The sequence below is a fragment of the Salmo salar genome, chromosome 02, assembly GCF_965601325.2.
Source record: "Salmo salar chromosome 02, fSalSal1, whole genome shotgun sequence".
Classification (NCBI taxonomy): Eukaryota; Metazoa; Chordata; class Actinopteri; order Salmoniformes; family Salmonidae; genus Salmo; species Salmo salar.
This window is the reverse complement of record NC_138292.1, coordinates 27535699-27555499: the sequence shown is the minus strand read 5'-3', so window position 1 is coordinate 27555499 and position 19801 is coordinate 27535699. Positions and strand designations below refer to the sequence as shown.

Below are 19801 nucleotides of genomic sequence, written 5' to 3'. Positions count from 1 at the left end.
CCTTAATGGGGCAGAAGTTTGTGAGTTGTTGTGGTTCCTCGATGGCCAGACAGCTAGCAACAATGACAAAAAACTGCCATGTGGGGAATCGTAAGTGGCTCGTTTCAGCTAGTTTCATCTTGTTCTTGATACCATATCTTGTTTTGAGGTGTTTTGACTGATTTCCTGTCAATGCTAATATGGCTATAATTCGCTAGCTAGCTAACCAACAACTGTAATGATGTATTTGAGAGACAACAAGTGCTCATTGTGCAAATGTATTTGTTTTCAATAAACATTGGAGACTATATATATTTTACATGTCACCAATCTAAGCCAACCCTGTTTTGCCCTATAGTTGCGCATGCGTCCTTGATATTGCATGACCAGCTAAGAATCAGAGGTGAGGGGCTGCACTTTGCACACATTGATAGGCTACATATAACCTAATAAGCAACAAATTCTAAAACAATGAGAAATATTGAAATCTAATCGATTACAAATTACATGACCCTTCCCTGGACTAGATTTAAAAAATACTAAACCCTCCCCCATTTTCCTATAAGTAAACATTCTGTAAATTCTGATCCATCCCTAACCTGCCCATTGTTTTCGTGACATTGTCAGCTAACCCAGCTGTAGCCCAAAGGCTGGCAGGTGGTGATATTGAGTCGTTTCATTTTACCATCCAAAGGGAATGCATGTAGCCGGTTAAACACTTGTATCCCCGTGGACCGCTTCATACTTTAAACATTCATCATTCAGGCTGCAAAATTGTCAATTTCCTCCTTAACTCGATTTAATGGTGAGAAGGTGGAAAAAAACAGGGAAAATAAGCATACTTAATGAAACACCATTTTCCACCACTATGCTAGAGCGGCTAATGCTTCTTCATGATGTTGCGCCAGCCTTCAGCCAGGGGTAAACAACAGACCGCTGTAACCTGATTAGCTAAACGCCATATGCAACATCTAGGACTAACATTCCTAGGAATTATAGTCACTCTAGTGTGGTGGAGGACGGTAAAACGAAACAATTCAATATCACCATTTGCCGGCCTTTGGACTATGGTCGATGTAGGCGATAGACTACTTTTCTGTGGAATGAGCAGTGGTGGTAAAGTACCCAATTGTCATACTTTAGTAAAAGTAAAGATACATGAATAGAAAATGACTCAAGTAAAAGTGAAAGTCACCCAGTAAAATTCTACTTAAGTATAAAAGTATTTTGTTTTAAATATACAGTACTTAAGTATACAAAAGTAAATGTAATTGCTAAAATATACTTAAGTATCAAAAGTAAAATAAAAAGTAAAAATAATTTCAATTTCCTTAGATTAAGAAAACCAGACGACACAATATTTGTGTTTTTTAAATTTATGGATAGCCAAGGGCACACTCCTACACTCAGGCATCATTTACAAATGATGGATTTGTGTTTCGTGAGTCCACCAGAACAGAGGCAGGAGATGACGAGGGATGTTATCTTGATAAGTGTGTGAAATGGACCATTTTCATGTCCTGGTAAGCATTCAAAATGTTACGAGTACTTTTGGGTGTCAGCTAAAATGTGTGGAGTAAAAAAGTAAATTATTTTCTTTAGGAATGTATTGAAGTAAAAGTAAAATTGTCAAAAATATAAACAGTAAAGTACAGCCCCCCCAACGACAACAAAAATATATAATTATACTTAAGTAGCACTTTAAGGTATTTTTACTTAAGTACTTTACACCACTGCAAATGAGGGTGTGCATAACCTGTCTGCTTGTTTTTGGTCATGATTTCTTGTGTTGAAAATGTTCCCTCATTTACAATATTGCTTTGTAAATGTTTCCCCTACCTTGGTCGAATTGTTTATTCTCAATTCTTTTGGGTTTTGGGGAGGCTGTTGCAAAGATGATGTGAAGTATTGTAACAAAATGTGTTTTTGAGGTCTGATTTGCTATTTTTAATTTTATTTATGTAATGTTTTCCACCAATGTTTTCCTCTTTATGAATTTGAGATGATGCAGGCGCTATAGCCTACATTTCACTTTGGAAACGTAATCTAAGGAAGGCTCTACTGCGCATGCTCTTGGGGGCGGGTGACAGATGACGGTCGACTCCACTGTACAATACTTTGTGAAAGCCCGCTCTCCTGGTTGACAAACACGTTTTTGTTGAAGAAGCACGATGCTCCGAATTGTGTTATCCCGAATTTTGCCTCGAATCTCTGGCATTTCGAATTGTCAGTATTCCGCGGCCGCCATTCCGGTTCCAAGCGCACATCCCGAAGTCCATTACAACAAGGTAAGCGATAAGCATTCACAACATGTGAATGACATGTTGAGTAGCTATTATCATTGTTGCACACGACTGAAATGATCGGTTTAGTGTATTTCTGTCATGTGCAATTCATTGCAAGGCAACTAGGCATACGTGAGAATTGCAATATCTTTTGGACTCGATGCATTTTTTTATTGTTGCTTGACTAGCTAGCCTACTTGTTTATAACTCTTGTTGACATTAAAACACTTGACCTGATTGAACCTTGTGAGAACGTACTTATCCGATACATTAGGTCAACTGAATTACATATACACTAGATAATTGTTGGGTATGATGGTGTAATGCAAAACTGTAATGTGGCAGACAGCCAGAAGCCTTCCTGGGTTGCATTAATAAAACGTTTTCATAGACAGCCACAACGCACATAATGTACATGCATGTGTTTCTGCTAAATTTATTTGGGGGAATTTATAAAGAGATTTCTATACCATTGCAATATTATCTCAGAGACTATCTTACAATACTGCACAAATAAAAACTGAAGGGAAGTAATGGGATGCAACTGGACAATACAGTGTTTATACTGGCTCCCAATTTATTTTAATTCCGTTGGATCAAAGAGTTGTGATAACATCTGTAATCTAAACATAGAGCCTAATCAAATCTCCTCTGTCTCATTACAGCTGTTCATCAATAACGAGTGGCAGGATGCCGTCAGCAAGAGGTCCTTCCCCACCATCAACCCAGCCACAGGAGAGGTCATCTGTCAGGTGGCTGAGGCAGACAAGGTCAGTGGCTGGAACTGCCTTGAAACCTGGCCCTGTTCTGTCTAATTACAAGACTTACATCCTCGGTTCCTTGGAGTAATCACTGATCCAATATAATTGGATCGGTGAAAGCAGGGGTTCCACTAGCCTACATAGCTTGGACCTATGCAGTCGTAATGACTGTCTCAAGGAAGGGAGGAAGGAAGACGGCATTTTCAAAGCATTTGAACACTGTTTCTGTATTCAACAACACTACATCCTTGGCATGCTAAGACAATGAAGTTGCCTGAAGCAGAAACATGACAATTAGGTGTGGTAGGAGGACGAGAGGGTAAAATAACCAGGGGAAAAGTTAACCGTAACAACAGGTGTAATTAGAGCACAGTCTTGTAGAGGCCAGGTGTGTGACTGTCGTAATTGAATTACTCGATAAGTACTTTTTTAAAATGATGCCTGATGATCTAAGGGTTGAAACGTTGTTGTAAATTAATATCACCTACGAGCATGAGCAGCAGTGTGCGGCGTCATTTCTATTTTCCATTTTGTAAATGATATTATCTCATATTTATTTTCATCTCCCTCTGTTTTCCCTCTGGCCTCCTTCTCCCTCTTTCCAGGCAGATGTGGACAAGGCTGTGAAGGCTGCCAGGGAGGCCTTCAGGTTTGGGTCACCATGGCGACGCATGGACGCGTCGGACCGCGGGCTGCTCCTGAGCCGGCTGGCAGACGCAATCGAGAGGGACACAGCCTACCTAGCGGTCAGTGACGCCGTCCCATTACTGCTGGTCAACGGAAATAAATGATTAACCTAAAGTGGTGTTATGAGCGGCTAATTAGATGCACAACATTCCTGGTCTGGCACTCATGCCAAAGAAAGCAAAGTTGTTTGGATTGTATTAGAGTTTACTTGTGTGGCACTGGCACAGTGCTTTGTCTGATGACAAATGTTACCTTCCAGTGGTGGAAACATTTTACCCAGAAATATTATCTTTAAAAAAATGTATGTTCATCTAGATTTATTTGGCTTGTAAACAGCAGCACCATATTTTGCAGAGTCACTGTGTTAGTCCTGTATTCCACAGATTGCTGACCTAAGCAGCACCCCCACTGAAGTCACATGGCAGAGATAGAGACGCAGGGTCATGGCTAGGTCACATGATCAACACTGAGAAACTGCAGTGGAAGTGGTGTAATATAATTCCTTAGTGCTGCTCTTCCAAGACATACACAAAGCATATTTGTTGATGTTATGCTACAGGTTTTGCTTGTTTGGTGAAAGTAATAGGGGAAAGGCTATTGTGGTGAAAGGGTTTCGCTGGGCTTGTTTTGATAAAAGAGTGAACGGCCTCAGCACAGGACGCTGCCTTACTTTGCCTGGTAAATGAGGCCCTGCTAAAATCAGATTTCCTTTTGTTTACGCAAGGGATTGGTTCTTGGAGAGAGAAACAAGCTGCTTAGTTCGTGTGTGTGTTACAAGAGAGTAGGATTGTTAGTACAGTATTTAGGTTGGACTTGATTAACTACTGTCAGATTGGCTTATCAGGGGTGCAAGGTCCATCAGGTCTGGACATAGCACTGATTCTGTCCACTGAACCGACTCCACCTACATGTTAAATATGGATATGGTGTGTATGTGAGAGGGAGTCTGTCCAGAGCCAAGCCAGTGACTCGTCAGTACTTGTAAGACTGGCCAATCTGTTTAAGTATGTACAGTCCAATGTGCTCAACATGAACTGTATGTGCCTGTAAATGTTGTATCTAGATACATTTTGTCGTGTGTGTTATGTTGACCACATATACTCTTGTGTTCCCATTTGCCGAGCCAAATAAATGGTCCGTGGACGACGATAATCTTTGATTCACTCTGTTGACGATGAGCTAATTAATTCCCTGGGTTTTGTCTTGCTTGTGCAAGAGTCTCTGTTTTTCAAAATATTGGATTCTAATGTGACCTAACTAAAGTGAGGGTTACTGGTGTTTAACTGGACTCTGAACGGATTAACACCCTGTAGCAGAAAATAGTCCCTGTAATTTGATATGACAATGTTATAGTAAAACATCTGTTTAGCCAATTAGCAGCATGTTACAGAGCCTACCTCTAAATACATACTGTATGCTTCTGTGTACAACACTGGTTATTCATTAGCTTTTTCTAGGAAGGTATAGCAATCTGGCAGTTATTTTTAATTCAAAATTTTTTTATGGGGTAGATAAGCTTTAACATTGCAGATGGCTTCCAGCACACAGTGCCTTCGGAAAGTATTCAGACCCATTGACCTTTCTCACATTTTGTTACGTTACAGCCTTATTCTAAAATTGATTTTAAAAACCGATCTCCTCAATCTACACACAGTACTCCATAATGAAAAAGCAAAACGGGTTTTTAGAAATGTTTGCAAATATATTAACAATAAAAAAAATGAAATATCACATTCACATAAGTATTCAGACACTTTACTCAGTACTTTGTTGAAGCACCTTCGGCAGCGATTACAGCCTCAAGTCTTCTTGGGTATGACGCTACAAGCTTGGCACACCTGTATTTGGGGAGTTTCTCCCATTCTTCCCTGCAGATCATCTCAAGCTCTGTCAGGTTGGATGGGGTGCGTCACTGCAGTTATTTTCAGGTTATTTGTTAGATCGGGTTCAAGTCCGGGCTCTGGCTGGGCCACTCAAGGAAATTCAGAGACTTGTGCCAAAGCCACTCCTGTGTTGTCTTGGCTGTGTGCTTAGGGTCGTTGTCCTGTTGGAAGGTGAACCTTCGGCCCAGTCTGAGGTCCTGAGCGCTCTGGAGCAGGTTTTCATCACGGATCTCTCTGTACATTGCTCCGTTCATCTTTCCCTCGATCCTGATTAGTCTCCCAGTCCCTGCCGCTGAAAAACATCCCCACAGCATGATGCTGCCACCACCATGCTTCACCGTAGGGATGGTATCAGGTTTCCTCCAGATGTGATGCTTGGCATTCAGGCCAAATAGTTCAATCTTGGTTTCATCAGACCAGATAATCTTATTTCTAATGGTCTGAGAGTCCTTTAGGTGCCTTTTGGAAAACTCCAAGCGAGCTGTCATATGCCGACAGACAAGTTCCTTACTTTTCCCTACTTGCCTCATCCATTTTTGCAGTAATGCTGCAATTAGTTGGTTGTAATTTTGTGTAGAGTAGACATTTCTATATATTTTTGTTAGCTGCATGTGTGACAACTCCACCAGTCCTATTTATGATATAATTTACAAAGATTATTCCTTTATTTTTTTATTTTTTTTAATATATTCAATATATTTATGTATTACGAATTGGTATATTTGAGTTTAACCATAATATTTGTTGTATTCTTTTTTTCTGTATTTTCTGGTGGATTCAACTAAAATTGCAACAACTTTCTATGGCTTGTTTAAAAAAAAAAAAAAGGAGATTATTTCATTTTCAAATAACCGAAAGTGAGAGGTTGTAATCTTAATAAAGGGGAAAAGAGCATTCTTGAACATGAGGTGAGACATTCTTACTAATCTGCTAGAGAACCAGTTCGTATTAAGTTTAACTCTTGTATGAATGAAGTCATTAGTGAGAGGTCTAATGCTTTGATATTTAATCATTTCTGCCCTTCGAATTCATATTCATTATATAAATAGGCCTTTTAATTTTGTCTGGCTTGCCGTTCCAAATAAAATTGAATATTTTTTGCTCATGTAATTTAAAAAACAAGTCGCTAGGTGTAGGTAAGCCCATAAGCATATACAGTTGAGGTCAGAAGTTTACATACACTTTGGTTGGAGTCATTAAAACTTGTTTTTTCAACCACTCCACAAATTTCTTGTTAACAAACTATAGTTTTGGCAAGTCGGTTAGGACATCTACTTTCTGCATGACACAAGTAATTTTTCCAACAATTGTTTACAGACAGATTATTTCACTTATAATTCACTGTATTACAATTCCAGTGGGTCAGAAGTTTACATACACTAAGTTGACTGTGCCTTTAAACATCATGGAAAATTCCAGAAAATGATGTCATGGCTTTAGAAGCTTCTAATAGGCTAATTGACATAATTTGAGTCAATTGGGGGTGTACCTGTGGAAGTATTTCAAGGCCTACCTTCATACTCAGTGCCCCTTTGCTTGACATCATGGGAAAATCAAAAGAAATCAGCCAAGACCTCCACAAGTCTGGTTCATCCTTGGGAGCAATTTCAAAACGCCTGAAGGTACCACATTCATCTGTACAAACAATAGTACGCAAGTATAAACACCATGGGACCACGCAGCTGTCATACCGCTCAGGAAGGAGATGCGTTTTGTCTCCTAGAGATGAATGTACTTTGGTATGAAAAGTGCAAATCAATCCCAGAACAACAGCAAAGTACCTTGTGAAGATGCTGGAGGAAACCGATACAAAAGTATCTATATCCACAGTAAAACAAGGCCTAAATCGACATAACCTGAAAGGCCGCTCAGCAAGGAAGAAGCCACTGCTCCAAAACCGCCATTAAAAATGCCAGACTACGGTATGCAACTGCACATGGAGAAATGTCCTCTGGTCTGATTAAACAAAAATAGAACTGTTTGGCCATAATGACCATCGTTATGTTTGGAGGAAAAGGGGGGAGGCTTGCAAGCCGAAGAACACCGTCCCAATCGTGAAGCACGGGGGTGGCAGCATCATGTTGTGGGGATGCTTTGCTGCAGGAGGGACTGGTGCATTTCACAAAATAGATGGCATCATGAGGCAGGAAAATTATGTGGATATATTGAAGCAACATCTCAAGACGTCAGTCATGAAGTTAAAACTTCGTCGCAAATGGGTCTTCCAAATGGACAATGACCCCAAGAATACTTCCAAAGTTGTGGCAAAATGGCTTAAGGACAACAAAGTCAAGGTATTGGAGTGGCCATCACAAAGCCCTGACCTCAATCCTATAGAACATTCGTGGGCAGAACTAAAAAAGCGTGTGCGAGCAAGGAGGCTTACAAACCTGACTCAGTTACACCAGTTCTGTCAGGAGGAATGGGCCAAAACTCACCCAACTTATTGTGGGAAGCTTGTGGAAGGCTACCCGAAACGCTTGACCCAAGTTAAACAATTTAATGGCAATGTTACCAAATACTAATTGAATGTATATTAACTTCTGACCCACTGGGAATTTGATGAAAGAAATAAAAGCTGAAATAAATCATTCTCTCTACTATTATTCTGACATTTCACATTCTTAAAATAAAGTGGTGACCCAAACTGACCAAAGACAGGGAATTTTTACTTGGATTAAATGTCAGGAATTGTGAAATACTGAGTATAAATGTATTTGGCTAAGGTGTATGTAAACTTCCGACTTCAACTGTAGGTAAACTGGGATATGATTCAAGAGTTTATCAGGTTGATTTTTCCACAAATAGACAGGTATTTTCCTCTCCATGGTAGCAAGATCATATCTATTTTTGCAAACTTTCTGTTAAAATGTATTGTAGTGAGATCATTTTTTTTCTTTCGGGATATGAATACCGAGTATGTCCACATCACCGTCAGACTATTTTATTGGTAAACTACACGGTAATTTAAAAGTTGTATTTTTTTTAGTGATCCAATACGTTATATCATAATTACTTATCATAATTTGGTTTTAATCCAGAGAGGTTAGCAAAAGTATCTAGATCCTCTGAGGCTGTGGAGGGATCCAAATTGTGGATTTAAAAGAACATGAATCATCAGCACCTTTGTTCGACAATGTTACGTAATAGAGAATACAGCCTTGCTACTATCTGTCCTCAATCAAACTTCATTAATTAGGCCATGGTGGAACTCTGACACTTTGACCTTATTTTGCCATAGGAACTGGAGACTCTGGACAATGGGAAGCCCTATGCCGTGTCCTACAGCGTGGACGTGCCCATGGTGGTCAAGTGCCTCAGGTCAGTCACAGTAATATAAATTGCAGTGTGTATGTGTGAGAGCAGTGAAATGAATGCATGCATTTTATCCTTGGGGGATCAGGCTTTCAGCTCGACTGCCGACAGCCTTTGGAATGCCCTCCCAGATCACCTGAAGGCACCACAGACTCTGGGCTCCTTTAAAACGGGCCTAAAAACCTTTCTCTTTAGGAAGGCTTTCTGTTGATAGCTGTGCTCCTTGGTGACCTTGTCCCTTGTCGTGTCAGCTGTGTTCTTTGTCAGTTGCCTTCTAATGTTCTATTTGGTTTTTATTTTATGCACTTTGAGATTATTCTGTGTAATGAAAAGTGCTTTACAAATGTAATACATTATTATTACTTTCTGCAAACCAAAATGTATGAGTTGTCATAAATCTTAAGTGCCAGATGTGGCATTATGCTATATGGTTGAATGTTTGTTACATTTCTAGTGTGTGTGAAGTTGTAGGGCAAGGCAGAGACAGAATGGTGGGAAAGAGAGAGGGGGAAAGAGGGTGAGACTGACTGCGAATTAGTTCTTAGAAGAATGTGACTGCAGACTGCCAAACCTCCCTTATTTGTATTTGATTGGCTGGCACCCAGCACCATGACCTAGACTGCTTACTGTATACTCACTGTGGATCCAATCACTATCTCAATCTACTGCAAGTCTGCTTGTTTACCTTTTAACGGATTGGAAATTGACTTATTTAGAGTTTCCTTCTTTGGGAAAATAAAAAAAAACGAATTTCCCTCTACTCTTGATATCTGAAACTATAGTTTCTGTAGTTCTATTTCATAATAAACATGTATACATGGTAGCCCTACTGAGTCTAGTGTCCTGGTATTTACTGAATATGGAATGTAGTGAGTACTTAAAGCAGTTGAGAAATATTGACACCCCCCATATCCCTTTTGATGTATCTGAAAGGTGTAATATTTTGGAGGATTCTTGAGTGTTTACTGTCTGTCTGTGTGTGCATGTGTGTGCACAGGTACTATGCAGGCTGGGCAGATAAGTGGGAGGGGAAGACCATTCCCATCGATGGAGACTTCTTCTGCTACACCCGCCATGAGCCCATCGGTGTGTGTGGCCAGATCATCCCGGTGAGTGAGTGAAGGAGCTGTTCAGTGGTTAGCGATGGACCTTGATGAATCTTAAACCGTTCAGGGGTTAGGAATGGACCTCCTTGATGAATCTTAAACAACATTCTCAATATACTTCCTCAATAGTTCATATTCAAATTTGGTATTTTTAACCAGCTAACCTGTCACTAGTGTATTTTTTATTTTTTATTTCACCTTTATTTAACCAGGTAGGCCAGTTGAGAACAAGTTCTCATTTACAACTGCGACCTGGCCAAGATAAAGCAAAGCAGTGCGACACAAACAACACAGAGTTAGACATGGGATCAACAAACGTACAGTCAATAACACAATAGAAAAATCTATATACAGTGTGTGCAAATGTAGGAAGGTAAGGCAATAAATAGGCCATAGTGGCGAAATAATTACAATTTAGCATTAACACTGGAGTGATAGATGAGCAGAAGATGAATGTCCAAGTAGAGATACAGGGGTGCAAAGGAACAAAAAAATAAATAACAATATGGGGATGAGGTAGTTGGGTGGGCTTTTTACAGATGGGCTATGTACAGGTACAATTCTCGGTAAGCTGCTCTGACAGCTGATGCTTAAAGTTAGTGAGGGAGATACGAGTCTCCAGCTTCAGTGATTTTTGCAATTCGTTCCAGTCATTGGCAGCAGAGAACTGGAAGGAAAGGTGGCCAAAGGGGGAGTTGGCTTTGGGGATGACCAGTGAAATATACCTGCTGGAGCGCGTGCTACGGGTGGGTGCTGCTATGGTGACCAGTGAGCTGAGATAAGGCGGGGCTTTACCTAGCAAAGACTTATAGATGACCTGGAGCCAGTGGGTTTGGCGACGAATATGAAGCGAGGGCCAACCAACGAGAGCATACAGGTCACAGTGGTGGGTAGTATATGGGGCTTTGGTGACACAACGGATGGCACTGTAATCGACTACATCCAATTTGCTGAGTAGAGTGTTGGAGGCTATTTTGTAAATGACCAGCGTTGCCATTTTGTGGCCCCTTTCCTCTTGCCTGTGAGAGCAGGTGTGTTTGCTCTGTCTGTCATGGTGAAAGAGACTGGGGGTAGAGAGGAATTAAGAGCAGGCAGAGCAGTTTCAGTGAGCTGGCTTCAGGCCCACCAGTCTCATGGTGAAAGAGACTGGGAGGAGGGAGAGGGGTAATTTAAGGCGACACCTTGCTTCCAAAACTTTTTAGGGCTGCAAGGCTGTGTTGTGTAAATATACTGGCAGCCTGGACGTTAATGTGTTGAGTGCATGCATGGATTTATGTCTGTGTACTTTGCACGTGTTTATGCACACGTTTGATATGGTCTGTTTTTACTCTACCGTTCACGCTCTTCCTCTCTCTATCTTCCCTCAGTGGAACTTCCCTCTGCTGATGCAGGCATGGAAGCTGGGGCCAGCTCTGGCTACAGGCAACACTGTGGTGATGAAGGTGGCTGAGCAGACCCCCCTCACTGCCCTGTATGTGGCCAGTCTTATCAAGGAGGTTGGTACACTAATACACACACACATAACACACAAACACACCCTCCTTACCACACTTCTTAAGCCCCCCCCCATCTCTCTCTCTCAGGTTGGTTTCCCTCCAGGTGTGGTGAACATCCTGCCTGGTATGGGTCCATCTGCTGGTTCTGCCATCGCCTCCCACATGGATGTGGATAAGGTGGCTTTCACAGGATCTACTGAGGTGAGACAGACTGCCCATACTTTAGGCATCTCAAAGAACTGAGTCACTGCTTTCAAATGGCCAATGTGTTTTGGTGCATTAGTGTGTGTATGAGAATGAGCCCTGTGCTGTCTAAACAGCTCCATGCTCTATCTGTCCAGGTAGGTCACCTGATCCAGCAGGCATCTGGCTCCAGCAACCTGAAGAAGGTCACTCTGGAGCTGGGAGGAAAGAGCCCCAACATAATCATGTCCGATGCCAACAGTGAGTATGGCTCAAGGCGACTTTACTTTTGGGGTGGGCATCCAGTTAGAAATATCTCAAAAATGGGAACACTTAATTTGGATAGTCTGCTACAGATTATTTAGCAATATCTTAAGAAAAGCGTGGTGTCCGTTTTTATTTATGAAGTATCAATTGCAGCAGGCATCTGCTACTTTTACAACGGACATCTACCAGAGGAGGCTGATGGGATGAGCTATAGGAGGACGGGCTCATTGTAATGACTGGAATGGAATCATTGGAACAGTGTCAAAAATGGTTTCCATATGTTTGACGTGTTTGATACCATTCTGTTTATTCCATTCCAGCATTACAATGAGCCCGTCCTCCTATAGCGCCTCCAACCAGCCTCCTCTGAAATCTACTAAGGCGTGTGCATGTTTGCCTGTGTCTTTATTTGTTTGATTGCGGTTGCTGTGTCTGACTTGGCTGATATGTTTCGACTTGAGGTTCAGCAGTAAATACACCTTCCGCTTCAAGTCAAAACCTTGCTCAGCTATAATGTTGGCACCGCAGTGACAAATGCAGGATATGGCCAGAAAACGTACCTCAATCCAGGGATGGAAGATGTCACTGTACTCCTAATTATCCGACAGAAAATGGTGAAGTTTGAAATAGGCAGTTAAAAAAACTAGCAGTTTTTCATCAGCATGCTAGGCTAGCTAATGCTAAAGCAGCCCATTGGATTCCACAACTCTTCTGGCAGCTACTCACCCCAAGGCCAGGTGTCAATTTCATGGAGTCCAATGCTGCAAAACGTCAAGTGGAAACATATGGGCTATGTATGACTGTGTTCTCTCTCTCTTTCTGCAGTGGCGGAGGCGGTGGAACAGTCCCACTTTGCCCTGTTCTTTAACCAGGGCCAGTGCTGCTGTGCCGGCTCCCGTACATACGTGCAGGACACCATCTATGATGAGTTTATGGAGCGCAGCGTGGAGCGGGCCAAGAGCAGGGTGGTGGGAGACCCCTTCAACATGAAGACTGAGCAGGGACCGCAGGTTACAAATACTGCATGGTGCACAAACACACACCTAGACAAGTAGGAGTTGAAGACGCACACCCAGACGAGTAGAGTAGGAGACGCACACCCAGACGAGTAGAGTAGGAGTAGAAGACGCACACCCAGACGAGTAGAGTAGGAGTAGAAGACGCACACCCAGACGAGTAGAGTAGAAGACGCACACCCAGACGAGTGGAGTAGGAGTTGAAGATGCACACCCAGACGAGTGGAGTAGGAGTTGAAGATGCACACCCAAACATAAGACACTGGATAAAAATAGAAGAGCTGCACACTCTATTGTACTGAAATAACTGGTACCAGCATTTCCAAATGCAGAGCCTTTATCAGAAAACAACTACAAGAACGCATTTGCATTGCATGCATATACACAAGCACTTGTAGTCTGGTTTGGTTTATAGCTCTCTCCCTAACACATGAATAAGGCACCCACTTACGAGCCCTGTAAAACGGTTCCCTATCTAGGTGGATGAGGATCAGTTCAAGAAGATTCTGGGCTACATCAGCAGTGGGAAGCGTGAGGGGGCCAAGCTGATGTGCGGGGGAGGGGTGGCTGCAGACCGTGGCTACTTCATCCAACCAACCATCTTTGGAGATGTCCAGGACGGCATGACCATCGCCCGTGAGGAGGTACAGCAATGCATTGTCATTATTAACAACTTACTCTTCATGAAACTGGCTGTCAAGACTCACCATTTTGGCGCTTGGGGCTGCCTTGACAGAATCCCCCTACTGGCTGTACCCATGAATATGAAAAGAAAAGCCTGTATATTTTGGTTGTCTGAGTATATTCGTGTGGCTATTCTGAAGCTAGAATCCTTAGTTGCTACATTCATTTTTGAACTTGTAAATGAATGATGTATATATACCCATTGATTCTTAAAGAATAGAATGTATAAATGCCTCATGAGCTTAGTTCATACCCTGTCATACCCCATCAGAACCTACAATATAAGCTTGTTTTACTCCAGTGTTTGTAAACAACAAATGTAAACAAACAATGTATAGCCTTAAAACATGATTAAAACTATACATGGGATATCACGGATGGTCAGTCCTTGCATCCATAGCACCGTCTATGAATTTGAGTGGTTACATTTTTCCATCCCTTAGCCTTTTAGCAAAACTGTGGCGAGGAGAACACTTTTGTTTCAATTAAGTATTCAAGCTCTAAGGAAAGTAGCCAGACAAGACCATACATGTGTAACATCTTCTCTTCAGAGAACAGATCTCTTTAAGTTAGAGAGGAGAAATGAATTTAAAGAATCTAACACTTTGTCTGTGTTCAGATCTTTGGGCCGGTGATGCAGATCCTGAAGTTTAAGACTCTGGAGGAGGTGGTCGAGAGAGCCAACGACACAAAGTACGGCCTGGCAGCTGCTGTCTTCACCAAAGACATCGACAAGGCCCACTACATCTCTAGCGGACTTCGCGCCGGCACTGTCTGGTACGCTGATTTCTAGCTTACTTTATTTTACATTATGTCCATTTCTTTCCGTAGTATTAAGGTCCAGAGGTTGGCTGAAGTTGACCCATTTATAATCTGATAATTGTGTATGTGGTTTGTCCATTTCTTTCTCCTAAGGATTAACTGCTATGACGTGTTTGGAGTACAAGCCCCCTTCGGTGGCTACAAATATTCTGGTAACGGTCGTGAGCTGGGAGAGTATGGCCTGGACAACTACACTGAAGTGAAAACGGTAAGGACCCCATAACCACCACAATACTGTAGGATAAAATGTTCAGGCCACATACGTAAATGTATGGCCGCTGTTGCCACGTTACATACGTAATAAACAGCAACATCTCACAAGCAGCTGTATGTATGTTCACAAAATGTGTTAATGTCAATTCTTGAAAACATATTTTATTCTTTACCTCAGGTAACAATCAAGGTCCCTCAGAAAAACTCGTAAAGACGTCTGAATTCTGCCTCCAATCAAGGAAACTAACTGACCAGAGGAAGGCTCTATGGGACTAAATCAGCCTTTATTTTATCACAGAGTCCTCAGTTATTCAGTTGGACTTTAGTGTACTTAGCCTCTGTCCTTATCTCTAACTTCATGCAAACAATTTCCAAACAAGATGAGAAAACAATTACAGGCATGGTGCTGTTAGTTTACACCCAGCTTGTTGTACAGCCTTGTCAAACTTCAACAGCTTATTTTAAGCACTTCATAGAGCATGCCATAATATTTCATAATACTTATTTCAGTCATTATGTTCATCCTGTTTTAATATGGTGAATCCCTGCTACAATGCAGAGTCGTTTTCTACTCTTGTAGAGTGAAAGTGTGAACTTTGAAAGGATTTTGGATAATAAATGCACTTGATACACGCTATTACTTGCTTTGAACCTACTGTCATCTGATTGGACAAACATTAATTGCAAAAGGGTTTTATTAATAGGCAAACAATTAAAAATGCTTTTAAGGAGGAAAACCGTATGGGATTACAAAATATAGATATAGACTGAAAAGAAACAAATCACATAACATAGTAGTGGCAGTTCTAGTGCCACACAAGTCATATGTCTCAACATCTGTACATTATCTAGGTTGAAGTGTGTAACTCTGGATTGCAGTTTGAAAATAGGCTGCTGTATTACGTTCAGGTCTAATGATAATGATATAGCATTTAGGGAAGAAGTAACCAAAGAGTATACCATACAGACTGCACAGCACAGAGAAAGGATTGACGGAGAGTGTGTGCTTTCCTTTGGTAGACAGGTGCACTGTCAGAGAGATGACCCAAGAGATGAAGAAGATCAGCAAGCTGAAAGTGATAGATTTACCCTCGTTGTAGTTTTTGGGCAGGTCAGTTCCCATGTAGGCAAAACTAAAGCATGCAATACCCAGCAAAGCGGCAAACAGTACTATCACATAAAAGATGGGGATGACTCCATATGTGCAATCCAAAATTACCTCGCTATACAATGTTAGCTGATTGGGCCTGGGTCCTTCAATGGCTATCCACAAAATGCACAGAAACAGCATTATGACAGTGGTTGTGATAATAGTGATCCACTGACCACCGTGCTTGACCCAGAAATCATACGCTTTGGGCAGTTTGGCGGCCATTTTGAAGATACAGACAATCTGGAAGGAGCGAACAGCAAGACAGGACAGGCAGGCCACATAGAAGACTATAAACACAGAATTGCGTAAGGTGCAGATGGCCTCTGTGGGTTTGCCGATGTAGAGGAAGACGCTGGAGGAGGACATGGACAAGCAACACAACATGAAGAAGCAGAGCCTCCCACCGGCTGATTTTACCACAGGGGTGTCTAACTTACAAAGGAACAGAATCAAGATGGCCATTGAGATGAGGATGATGGAAATGGCCTGGAACATCAGAAAAATGGCCAACGGAGCATCAGAATGCAGATACTCTATAGAGCGCTTAGTGCATGAGGTACTGCCATTCCTGGCCCACTCATCCTTTTGGCATGCTATGCAGCTGTAGGGATCGGCTGTTGGGAGAGGAAGGGAAGAGAACGTCTGGGTGACAGATTCTAATATGCGTACAGATAACAATTTTTGTCATGTGATTCATAGGTCATAAATGGTGCCAGGTGTTCTTTCTGACTGATTGACCTGTCAAGGAAAAACTCCAGGCAAAAACAAAGTCATGTTGCTCAGTACCTGTGTGGTTGATGTACTTTCCATCAGAGCAGATCTCACACTCAAAACAGCAGGTGTGGAAGCCAGTTTGAACTCTTCTGGAGCCAGATTTACACTCACTAGAACACTGCAGAACTGGAGCCTGCAAGAAGTAGGAACAGCTTAAAATATCAGCATCAGTTATCACTAATTTGAATACCACGCAGTGTTTTGATGGTGTGTAATGTATACTTGCATGCTTTTGAAGAATTTAGTACTAACTTTTGTGCCCGCAAACCAATGTATGAGAGTTTCATTAATATGGAAGCTTGGTGTGGGGTTGGTAAGGTATGAGCCAATATCCACATTAGAACATGTTTTATTTTTGCAGTCCCAGTGTACAATGTCGTAATGAGCCGGTGGGTCCCCGTTCTCATCAAACTCTATACTTTGATTGTCCAATTTGAATTTGACCTGTTTTAGTGCCTCCGTGACCTGGGAATGCAAGACAAAATGGTAAAATAAAAGATGGCGTCAATCAATTACCATATTTTTGGTGATGTGGTTGACCAATAGACTTCATGCTGAAGGAGATGCAGCTCACTTACCATGTAAGGATAAGCAATGATTTCTGAGTCGGCACAGTTCCATGTCCCACACTCACTAGAACACTGCAGAACTGGAGCCTGCAAGAAGTAGGAACAGCTTAAAATATCAGCATCAGTTATCACTAATTTGAATACCACGCAGTGTTTTGATGGTGTGTAATGTATACTTGCATGCTTTTGAAGAATTTAGTACTAACTTTTGTGCCCGCAAACCAATGTATGAGAGTTTCATTAATATGGAAGCTTGGTGTGGGGTTGGTAAGGTATGAGCCAATATCCACATTAGAACATGTTTTATTTTTGCAGTCCCAGTGTACAATGTCGTAATGAGCCGGTGGGTCCCCGTTCTCATCAAACTCTATACTTTGATTGTCCAATTTGAATTTGACCTGTTTTAGTGCCTCCGTGACCTGGGAATGCAAGACAAAATGGTAAAATAAAAGATGGCGTCAATCAATTACCATATTTTTGGTGATGTGGTTGACCAATAGACTTCATGCTGAAGGAGATGCAGCTCACTTACCATGTAAGGATAAGCAATGATTTCTGAGTCGGCACAGTTCCATGTCCCACACCGCAAAGCATTGTGGAGTGCATGAGCCACAGCATACACTGCAGAGTAGATGACAAAGCTGTATGTTGGGTCCTCTCCAATAATTGTCTGGGCACTGGTGGAGTTGCAGTCAGAGCAAATCTGACCACATCTTTCTTTTAAGTCCATGTCAGTGCATGCATTCTCATGTCTGGATTTTACTGTGTTGTTAATGAACTCATCAAATCCTCTCAGGTCCTTGTGCCTCTGTACAGTGATACCTAAGACCGTCCCTATCCTCTTAATCTGACTCTTCTTGATCAACTCTTGATTCATGGACCATGTCTCACTAGCGATCCATATCTTCTCCTTCACTCTGAGATCTATGGCCTTTTGGATGAAAGGAATGACAAACTCCACATTGGCAAAGACTACAATAACCTGGATATTGAACATGGCTATGTTGTTGAATAGACGCCCTATTAAGGATTGGTTTTGGGGAATGGTGTCTTGGTACGCCAAACAGATGTTAGCTGGTCTAATCTCATCCTGAAAAACTGTCAAGGCATCTCTGCTGTAGTCATTGTCACCACCGATGAAAGCCACCCAGTTCCAGTTAAACTGTCGGAGTATACGGACTATAGCCGCCACCTGATATTTGTCGCTGGGAATGGTTCGGAAAAAGGAGGGAAATCTGTTTTTGTAGCTCAGTTGGACACTTGATGCCCCATGAGTCACCTGTTGAAGTAAAACACAAAACGATAATGCTTTTGTGAGAACAAGGATTGTAAGATTTGTACAAGCATCACAGTACAGGTCCATTTATATTGCAGTGTTCTACAGACCCATTCCTGAAGAGTACAAACAAGGCAGCTACTGCATAAATAGCACCATCATGAGGTTATATTGTGCCATAAAATACTACTTACCATTGGAATCATCTCAGACATGTACAGAGGGGCGACACTGATGGTTTGGCTGCTTCCAAACGGGCCAGTGACTGAGATGACTTTAGGTCTGTAGTTTGTACCGTTCCACACAGGGATGGCTCCTCTTCCCTTTTGGGTCAGAAAGTCCAGAGCAGCCCCATAACTGAGCAAGTCAGAGCAGTAGTCAAAAATCTCATAGCCCAGGCTGACGCCAGGCAACAGCAATGTGGAGTTGTTGATCTCTTCAATAGCAAACCTCATGACTTGAATCTGCTGGTAGCTTGCTGAGGAAAACGTAAACCTTGGATGTAGAAGGTTGCATAGTTTTACTGTCAATGTGTGCAACAAGAAAAGTTAGACATTTACAGTAGTTTTTCCCCCAATGGTGAAAGCAGACTTTGCCTTACCTGTGACATTGAAGCACCTCAGGTTTTCTGTTTTCAGTGTCAGTCACTGTACCAGTCACTCCATACTTCTCATGCAGCTGGAATAGTCCTCCCAGAATGTAGTCTCCATCCAGGCTGAGTTGTGGTAAAGAGGAGCATGTGTCACTTTGTTTCATCAGGTGAAATGACACCATCACCACAAGAAACAACATTGTAGGTTTTAAAATAAGAGTGAGTTGTTAGAGCAGAGGCTGAAATGCTCTCCATCTACTGAGGTGACTGATACCAATCATCTTTCACTGTTTTACATGTTGTGTTACTTCCTTGTTTTTGTTCTGTGCTTCAGATACCTGGATAACCACATCCACCATTCCATGGTCAGGCTATTATGGAAACATGTCTTGAGGTTTATGAAAATATCTGTCAGGTCTTTCACACATCCCTCTATACAAAATAATATGACATTTCCACCAGAGGAGGCTGGTGGGAGGAGCTATAGGAGGACAAGCACATGAATGGAATAAACGGTAGCGGTGTGTGGGTAAAATCACTGGGGAAGCCAAGCCAGAATAAAAAGCCATATTACAACCTATGTGTTGTGATAATTGCGTTGTTTACTCTATAATGTGTTAGTTCATATGCCTTGACCCCGTGATATACAGGCCTAAGGCTGAGACAATAAGAAGACACAGTGGCAGAATAAATTCAACCACACCTTTGTTTCTTCACAAAACCAGAGATCAACCTGTCTG

The 19801-nt window shown here is 41.9% G+C and overlaps 3 protein-coding genes across 3 annotated transcripts; 1 reads left to right on the top strand and 2 right to left on the bottom strand.

Annotated features, from left to right (window-relative positions):
* The first annotated feature begins 1981 nt into the window (after positions 1–1981).
* Positions 1982–15334, top strand: LOC106578507 (aldehyde dehydrogenase, mitochondrial). Its single transcript, XM_014157392.2, has 13 exons — positions 1982–2267; positions 2930–3034; positions 3631–3771; positions 8837–8916; positions 9908–10019; positions 11384–11512; positions 11600–11713; positions 11854–11956; positions 12788–12972; positions 13458–13622; positions 14282–14439; positions 14578–14692; positions 14876–15334. Exons 1-13 carry the CDS (start codon positions 2151–2153, stop codon positions 14906–14908), a joined length of 1557 nt encoding a protein of 518 aa, XP_014012867.2. The 5' UTR covers positions 1982–2150; the 3' UTR covers positions 14909–15334.
* LOC123733900 (taste receptor type 1 member 1) lies at positions 15211–17375 on the bottom strand. Its single transcript, XM_082969142.1, has 5 exons — positions 17370–17375; positions 17203–17280; positions 16997–17089; positions 16637–16757; positions 15211–16464 (listed from the first exon to the last, which is right to left on the bottom strand). Exons 1-5 carry the CDS (start codon positions 17373–17375, stop codon positions 15542–15544), a joined length of 1221 nt encoding a protein of 406 aa, XP_082825268.1. The 3' UTR covers positions 15211–15541.
* A 284-nt stretch (positions 17376–17659) lies between these two features.
* Positions 17660–19243, bottom strand: LOC106578478 (taste receptor type 1 member 3). Its single transcript, XM_045701411.2, has 3 exons — positions 19071–19243; positions 18664–18964; positions 17660–18472 (listed from the first exon to the last, which is right to left on the bottom strand). The coding sequence occupies exons 1-3, from the start codon at positions 19241–19243 to the stop codon at positions 17660–17662; spliced, it is 1287 nt and encodes a 428-aa protein (XP_045557367.2).
* Positions 19244–19801: the final 558 nt, after the last annotated feature.

Excerpts from the sequence above, each read along its gene's own strand:
- LOC106578507 (XM_014157392.2), top strand. The coding sequence starts at position 2,151 with ATGCTCCGAATTGTGTTATCCCGAATTTTGCCTCGAATCTCTGGCATT. Across the intron at positions 3,035-3,630 it reads AGGTGGCTGAGGCAGACAAG|GCAGATGTGGACAAGGCTGT; the intron begins GTCAGTGGCTGG and ends CCCTCTTTCCAG. Across the intron at positions 13,623-14,281 it reads TGACCATCGCCCGTGAGGAG|ATCTTTGGGCCGGTGATGCA; the intron begins GTACAGCAATGC and ends GTCTGTGTTCAG.
- LOC123733900 (XM_082969142.1), bottom strand. Across the intron at positions 17,090-17,202 it reads TCATTGCTTATCCTTACATG|GTCACGGAGGCACTAAAACA; the intron begins GTAAGTGAGCTG and ends TTGCATTCCCAG. Across the intron at positions 16,758-16,996 it reads CACCGGCTCATTACGACATT|GCTCCAGTTCTGCAGTGTTC; the intron begins GTACACTGGGAC and ends TACTTCTTGCAG.
- LOC106578478 (XM_045701411.2), bottom strand. The coding sequence starts at position 19,243 with ATGGTGTCATTTCACCTGATGAAACAAAGTGACACATGCTCCTCTTTA. Across the intron at positions 18,965-19,070 it reads GAGGTGCTTCAATGTCACAG|GTTTACGTTTTCCTCAGCAA; the intron begins GTAAGGCAAAGT and ends TCTACATCCAAG. Across the intron at positions 18,473-18,663 it reads TGTCTGAGATGATTCCAATG|GTGACTCATGGGGCATCAAG; the intron begins GTAAGTAGTATT and ends TTACTTCAACAG.